At 49.4% G+C, this 8,143-nt stretch overlaps 1 protein-coding gene across 1 annotated transcript; it reads left to right on the plus strand.

Annotated features, from left to right (window-relative positions):
• The first annotated feature begins 2,385 nt into the window (after positions 1 to 2,385).
• Positions 2,386 to 7,837, plus strand: LOC117746276. The gene is made up of 7 exons (XM_034555318.1): positions 2,386 to 2,511; positions 2,623 to 2,865; positions 3,089 to 3,279; positions 3,530 to 4,132; positions 4,214 to 5,837; positions 6,279 to 6,348; positions 7,665 to 7,837. The coding sequence occupies exons 1-7, from the start codon at positions 2,386 to 2,388 to the stop codon at positions 7,835 to 7,837; spliced, it is 3,030 nt and encodes a 1,009-aa protein (XP_034411209.1).
• The last annotated feature ends 306 nt before the right edge of the window (positions 7,838 to 8,143 follow it).

The raw sequence follows: 8,143 nt of genomic DNA on the forward strand, positions 1-8,143 counted from the left end.
TCTGTTCAAAGCTATTGCCCCGTGTACAACCCCCCACTGTAGGTCCGCAGTCCACTTTTTCAATGGACAGCTTGTACAAAGACATCTAGCTATCTTTCAGGGAAACATATGGACCAAATAACTCAGTCTCCTTGACTCCATCCCGGCCAAAGAGCGCAGGTTCAGAACCTCAACTCAGATTTGGTGGACTGCTATTTTACCTGAAACTTGTCCAGGTGTGGGGATGTGAAAGACAGCAGCTTCTTCTTTCCTGCAACTCCCCCATGGCAGGGATCATAGACAGAGAGGGGAACAGTAAAAGGTCCTTCCACCGGTCACACAGAGTATCCGAGATTGCAACAGGATAACAAATACTCCCTACCCTCTGCTGATCAGCCTGATAGAGGAGATGTTGCTATTCTCTCCTCGGGTGTCCACAAATGTTGCCTTCATCTTTATTCAATGGCCCAGTTTGGTGCAATCAGCCTCTCTTAGACTGCAGTGTTTAAGCCTTAATAAAGTACTTAAAAAACAAAGTTCCCTCAAACAACAACATTCCCGGAATCTTATTTGGTGTGATACTGAAAATCTGCAATACCTGCAGTACAGAGCTGGAGAAAGTTGTCAGTTCATAAAGGTCTGTGTCCTCAGGTTACAAGAGGAAAAACGTTTTATCATAGCTTAATTGCCCAGCTCACCTCAGCAGCAATTGTACAGTCCAAAGTCTAAATTAGGTGGACTTTAGACTGGATGTCAATCAGTACCTGGACCAGTGCCCTTGGTCAGACCAGAAAAAGTCCAGGATGGCTCTCTGAATGTCCTCTATCAGGCCAATTGGTGGCATCAGAACAATCAGAACAATGAATGCCCACCAAAGAGTTAGTTAAACAAGTTATTGCCAACCAGTACTGTTCCCTTAGATGACAACTCGGGTAGCAACCATTTCCATTTAGACAACTGGGCGCACACTTTCTCCTTTACTCCCTCCGAGTTTTCTTTGAAGCCCTCAGTGAGCCAAAACATGTTCAGCACTTTCAGCCCCTCTTTCCACCGCTCAAGTCTGGGCACTGCCTGATCCCTCCATTGTCCCACTACCAAGGCTTCACTCTTAGCCTAGTTCATCCATGCAGATAAGGCCTTTTCATACAGGGACAGGCTATCCTGCAAACGTCTGTCTGGAGGCAAAGTTGGCATAGGCAGACGCAGCGGGAGGACGCTCAAGCCGAGGGTACCCCGACCTCTCAACCTGCACAGCAAGGGCTCGATAGCTAAGCTATAGTTGACCTGAGATGGGGCAACCCTGTTTACCCCTAGCTGTCCAGGGATGGGTCGACTTAGCCCTGCCCCCACTTTCACATTGTACAATAAACCAACCCAAAGCCAAAAAAGCATCACCATTACCAAAAGCCCTAAGTGAAGAAAACAAATAAGAGTGATCCACCCTGTCAAAGGCTTTCTTCTGATCCAGAGAGACAACACCAACATTAACGTTATCATCAGATCTGCACACATCAAAAACAACTTGCATAAGGAAAATGTTGTCCATGATTGTCCTGTGATGAATGTGATATATTTAGTCCGTACAATTACTTCCAGGATGTCCTTAAGTCTGTTTGATGAGGCTCTGGAAACTAAAGCAGTTCTAAAGAAATCCTTTCCTGGTCAACAAAGAAAGCACTGCTCGCCGAGACGAGACGGGAAGAGATCCTATTCTGAAGCATTCCAAGAGAACATCATGCAAATTAGTTCCTACGGTATTCAAGAAGCACTTATTATTGTCACAAGAGAGTCCATCAATCCCTGGTGCCTGTCTTGATACCATCAGATTGACAGCAACTAGTGTAGGCGATGAAAGGGGAGGAGAGGAGTAGGAGAGGAGAGAAGATGAGAGGAGAGGAGAGGAGAGGTTTTAAAGAGTCCTTTATTTCACTATCGTGAGAACAGCAAAACACTCTACAAAATCATTTGGAAAACAAGTAAATAATAGTCAAACAAACAAACAAACAAATATAGCCAAAGAACAAGCAAATAAACAATCACAATGTTCAAAAATGTACCAGCAGCTCTCCACCAGCACCCACTGAGCATAACATGCTCCCATTAGTCCATTTGTCCCTGAAAGCCTGTACATTGTCCACAGCCTGGTAATAGGCGTGTTCCACCCTGCTTTCAACAGTCCCTTCAGAACCCTCACCGGATCCTAACTACCTGCTCCCCTCGCCCGATTCTTCCGTGTCAGCCAGATGGCCAACTTGGCAGAACCAGACAAAAAATTCACCAGTGTGTGGACAGCCTTCTTTTAATGCAATATTTCGGCCCAAAAATAAACAAAGTGAAAGAAAAGTCCTCTCTAAAACCCTGAAACCATCCCTTCAAAAGTTCAAAGAGGGCTGAGAGCCGAGGACAATGAACAAACAGGCGTTCCAGGGTCTCCGCCTCACAGCAGAAATAACACTCCTCCCCAATGTGTGGATCGAGGTGTGCCCGGTATCTATTTGTGGCTATAGCCCTGTGCACTACCCTCCACTGGAGGTCTGCTGTCCGCTTCTCAATGGGAAGCTTGTACAAGCACCTCCAGCTGCCTTTTGGGGAAGAACCTAGGCCAAAGTACTCGGTCCACCTCGACTCCTTCAACCCCGCCAGAGAGCGCAAGTTCACAACCTTAATGCCAGTCCCCCACAGTCCCCCAGTCCCATCCCACCGGTCAGACAAAGCACGACTTCCTGCAGCAGCTCTCAGGTGCCGTGGCAGTGTGGCACAGACCTCCTCCACCAACCGTCAGTCAGCCTGACAGACGTGATGTTGGCGTTCTGCCTGAAGGTGGACATGCCTGAAGCTATTGATGACGTTCACCAAGTGTCCCAGCAACCGGCTTCTCTCAGCCAGGTTTACAGACTGTCAGCGTTTGAGTCCTTATGAAGCTGTTGAAGAACAAAGGTTCCTCCAACAGCTACACGCCCGGAGTCTCATCAGCTTCACGTGAGATGTTAAGAACCTGCCAGGCCTGCAGAACAGAGCCGTAAAATGGCGTCAGTCCGGACAGATCCACTACCTCAGGCTGTAGGAGAAAGAGCTGCTTATCATATCCCAACCGCCAAGCTCTCCTCAGCAGCAGTCGATCAGCATCTATCCAGCTGGGGCCACAGCCATAGAACAGCCTCTGTGCAGTCTGGAGTCTGAAAGAGGCAATCCTGGACAGGATATCGATGAGACCATGCCCCCCCTCTGCCACCGGCAGATAGAGAGCCGCTGCACGAACCCAGTGCCGGCCAGACCAGAAGAAGTCCACAACAGACTTCTGTATCTCTGTCATGAGGCCCGCTGGTGGCATCAGCGCAATGAGCCTGTGCCAAAGAGTCGAGGCAACCAAGTTATTAGCAACCTTCCCCTATATGACAGCTGGGGCAATAACCATCTCCACCTAAAGAACCGAGCACACACCTTCTTAACTCCCACCAGTTCCTTTTCTGATAATCCTCAGAGCCTAACAAGATGGCGGCGCGTGTGGACGCAGCGGCCCCTCTCTGTCCTTGTTCTTGTTTGTACGAAGTTTGTTCGAAGTCTTGTTCGTCTTCATCTCGTCTGTCTACGTCGGAATACAACTACAGTCGGCAGGTTCTGTTAACCATCAGCAGGACCAAACTTTACAACACTCTGGACGCTGCACAAGCAGAAATAATCAAGGAGCTAGGATTACTCCGCCGGCCTTCGAACACACCGGACTCGACTGCCACTCCTCCCCGAAAAGGAGGCGCCGCAAGCGGTGTGAGAGGAAGCAGAAGAGGGGAAAGCGCGGAGGTATCCGAGCTAGGCTAGCGGCTAGCCCAACTCGCCCAGCCATACCATCCATTATCATGGCTAATGTGCGATCCTTGGACAATAAAATGGACCACATACGACTGCTTCGGACGGCGCAGCGAGACGTGAGGAACTGCTGTGTGTTTCTTTTCACGGAAACATGGCTAAATGACAACATCCCCGACTCCGCTGTGAAACTCGAGCAGCTAACATGCCACCGAGCAGACAGAGCCCTCGTCAAAGGAGGGAAGACCCGCGGCGGAGGGGTGTGTGTTTACACACTGGATGCATGGTGTCGGGACGCTGTCGTGGTATGTAAACACTGCTCTCCACTGGCGGAGTTCATGATTATAAGGTACCGTCCTTTTTATCTGCTGAGGGAATTTACAGCGATCCTGCTAGTCGCTGTTTACATCCCCCCCACCCCCAACATCAGTGACAGAAACGAGGCACTGTGTGAACTGTACCAGGCTATCAGTGAACAACAGACAGCCCACCCAGACGGCTTCACCATCCTCGCTGGTGATTTCAACCATGCAAACCTCAAGACTGTCCTTCCCAAACTACATCAGCACGTTGACTTCCCAACAAGAGGAGACAACATTTTGGACCTGGTCTACACTAACCACAAAGGAGCGTACAAGGCCTCCCCCCTACCCCACATTGGACTCTCTGACCACATCACCGTCATGCTAATGCCAGCATACAGACCCAGAGTGAAAGTCTCTAGACCGGTTCTGAAGCAGGTCCGGGTGTGGCCAGAGGGGGCCTCCTCCGCTCTCCAGGACTGCTTTGACTCAACAGACTGGGGTATGTTTAAGCAAGCAGCCACATACAACCACCACACAGACATTGAGGAGTACACAGACACTGTTACTTCCTACATCAGTAAGTGCATGGATGATGTGACCCACATAAAGACCATCACCACTCGGGCTAACCAGAAGCCGTGGCTGACAGAGGAAGTCCATCGGCTGCTGAGGGCCAGAAACAAGGCCTTCAGAGCCGGGGATGAAACTGGCCTGAGAAGAGCGAGAGCCAACCTGTCCCACGGCCTCAGGAAGGCAAAACAAGACTACACAAACAAGATAACCTCGCACTTCAGAGACAGCAGAGATACACAGAGCCTGTGGCAGGGCATTCAGACCATTACGGACTACAAACCCAAGCCACAGACCTGCGACAACAACGTCTCTCTGTTAAATGACCTCAACAGCTTCTTTGCACGGTTTGAAGCACAAAACGGCACACGTCCATGCAAGACTCCACCCCCTCCCCACGATCAGGTCCTGTGCCTGTCTGCTGCCAGCGTGAAGAGGACACTCTCCAATGTCAACACCCGCAAGGCAACAGGTCCAGACAACATCCCTGGTTGTGTGTTGAAGGACTGCGCAGAGGAGCTTAAGGATGTCCTTGCGGATATCTTTAACACTTCTCTGAGACAAGCTGTTGTTCCAACGTGCTTCAAGGCCACCACCATCATACCTGTGCCAAAGAAACCCACTCCGTCCGGCTTTAATGACTATCGTCCAGTGGCACTTACCCCCATAATAATGAAGTGCTTTGAACGACTAGTCATGTCACATATCAAATCCATTCTCCCACCCACCCTGGACCCTTTCCAATTTGCATACCGTGCCAAACGGTCCACGGAGGATGCAATCTGCTCTGCTCTCCACCCAGCCCTCACCCACCTGGACACAAAAGACTCATATGTGAGAATGCTGTTCATAGACTTTAGTTCAGCATTCAACACCATAATCCCACAAAAACTCATCTGCAAACTTGACCAGCTGGGGCTCAACACCTCGCTGTGTAACTGGCTGCTGGACTTCCTCAGTGAGAGGCCACAAGCAGTACGTGTGGGCAACAACACCTCGAGCAGCATCACACTGAGCACGGGGGCCCCTCAGGGCTGTGTGCTCAGCCCACTGCTCTTCACCCTGCTGACTCACGACTGCAAAACCACCTACAGCACCAACCACATGGTCAAGTTTGCAGACGACACAACTCTGGTTGGTCTCATCACCAAGGATGATGAGACTCACTACAGGAAGGAGGTCAGTCTTCTGACCACGTGGTGCGGAGACAACAACCTCCTTCTAAACAACAGCAAGACCAAGGAGATTGTTGTTGACTTCCGGAGAGGCCACACTGAACACCCACCACTGACCATCAATGGTAATGTCATAGAGAGAGTGAGCAGCACCAAATTCCTGGGGGTCGACATCAGTGAAGACCTCTCCTGGACAGCCAACACAACATCCCTGGCAAAGAAAGCACAGAGGCGCCTCTACTTCCTCCGGAAGCTGAGGAAGGCAAGAACCCCCCCACCCATCATGTGCACCTTTTACTGTGGCACCATTGAGAGCATCCTGACCAACTGCATCACTGTGTGGGGCGGAAGCTGCACGGACTACAACAGGGAAGCCCTGCAGCGCATAGTGAACGCAGCTGGACGCATCATCGGTGCCTCACTTCCCCCCCTCCCCTCCCTGCAGGACATATATAACACCCGCCTCACCCGCAAAGTGACCATGATTGTGAGCGATTCCTGCCACCCCTCACACGGTCTCTTCAGCCTCCTGCCCTCTGGGAGGAGATACCGGAGCCTCCGGGCTCGCACCACCAGACTGTCAAACAGCTTCATCCACCAGGCTGTCAGGAAGCTGAACTCTCTCCCCACCCTCCCACTCCTAAAGTAGACTCATATGTCAAATGCTGCTTTATATATTGTTTACATGTTCTTTGTTGTTGTTGTTAACTGTTTGCACTTTATTACTTTTATTTATTATTATTATTACTACAATCACTTTATGTTGGACAGGAGAGAAACGTACTTTCAGATCTTCTGTATGTTTGCACAAATGGAAGAAGTGACAATAAAGCTAACTTTGAACTTTGAACTAAAAACACACCCAACACCTTAAATCAGTGTTTTTCAACCTTTTATGCGTCAAGGCACACTTAAGACACAGAAAAAATCTCACGGCACACCAACAACAGGAAATGATATGCAAATCAAACCCAAACATAGATTCAGCATGAGCATAATATACTCTAAGAAATCAGGGAAACGCGTGTTCTATTTGTTGTGTTTTATTAAACTTAACATCATCCTAATGCCACAGGCTTTATGCCCAGGTACAGATCATTTTATGCCTGTTTCATAGTGTTGTCATGCAAACAAACAAAATAGTTTGGATCCTTGTCTTGGAGCGCAGGGTGTTTAGTTTGCAAGTGGCGTTTAAGCTTGCTAGGGACCATGGCACTGTTAGCTAGCTTTTCCCCACACACAACGCACAACGGACTCGGTGCGGCGGGAACCCCAGTGAAGGAAAATCCAAATGACAGATACTCATCACTGTACTGTCTTGAGCTCACCGTTTTAGCCTTCTTTTGACACCCACTTGTAGTGGGTTCATCATCTGGATCAAGTGTGGGGGGATCTTGATCAGGACCTAGTTTTCTTTTCAAAAATGTCTCCATTAGACTTTTATGCGTGTACTGTACCTATCTCTCTTGAGCCTTCATACCACTGTAGCGACCCTGTGACATGGCTGTCAATCACAGTGTGGCACCGTGCATGCTGGTCGAGGGGGCGTGCCTGTGATTGGAGGAGTAGAGGGGAGGCGGGATTAACCGGTCGGAAAAGGGAGTTAAGTGTAGAACGTCGTCCCGTCTCCGTGTCATCAGTGCAATAACGTCCGAAACATTACACCACCAACAGCGCGACGACATACACACACACAAACACACAAGTTGGCTTTTTTTTTCCACGAATGAAGTGACAGTATGTAAAAAATGTTTATTTTTCACGGCACACCTGACAGCCGCGGCACAGTGGTTGAAAAACACTGCCTTAAATCCCTCTTTCCCCACTGAAGTCCTGCAGGCAGGTGAGGCAAAATCTGCTTTCTCCACTGTCCCACCAACAAGGCTTCAGAAGCCTCATAAAGAGACAAAGAACATCTCCCTGGTCCCTGATGAAGATGTTTACATCATCAGCATACACAGACAAAGCGAGGGGACGACAAAGACTGGAGGACCCAGGCAGTGAAAGTCCACCGAGTTGACTTCTCAGCCTGCACAACACGGGCTCAAAAGCAAGGCTGTGCAGCTGCCTTGAGATAGGACAACCCTGCATTATCCCCCACCGTAAAGGGATCGGTCAACTCAGCCCAGCTTCCATCTTCACCCATCTTCCCATTCAGCACCATTGTACAACAAACCCACCCAAGCCAAAAAAAACCTCACCAAGCCCAAAAGCCCTAAGTGCAGAAAACAGGTAAGTGTGGTTCACCCTATCATTAGCCTTCTCTTGATCCAGTGAAACAATACCAACATTGTGGAATTTACACTGTTC

The sequence above is a fragment of the Cyclopterus lumpus genome, chromosome 17 (genome assembly GCF_009769545.1).
Source record: "Cyclopterus lumpus isolate fCycLum1 chromosome 17, fCycLum1.pri, whole genome shotgun sequence".
Lineage (NCBI taxonomy): Eukaryota > Metazoa > Chordata > Actinopteri > Perciformes > Cyclopteridae > Cyclopterus > Cyclopterus lumpus.

Excerpts from the sequence above, each read along its gene's own strand:
- LOC117746276 (XM_034555318.1), top strand. The coding sequence starts at position 2,386 with ATGAACAAACAGGCGTTCCAGGGTCTCCGCCTCACAGCAGAAATAACA. Across the intron at positions 4,133-4,213 it reads GCGGAGTTCATGATTATAAG|TGACAGAAACGAGGCACTGT; the intron begins GTACCGTCCTTT and ends CCCCAACATCAG. Across the intron at positions 6,349-7,664 it reads TTCCTGCCACCCCTCACACG|TCCTGCAGGCAGGTGAGGCA; the intron begins GTCTCTTCAGCC and ends TCCCCACTGAAG.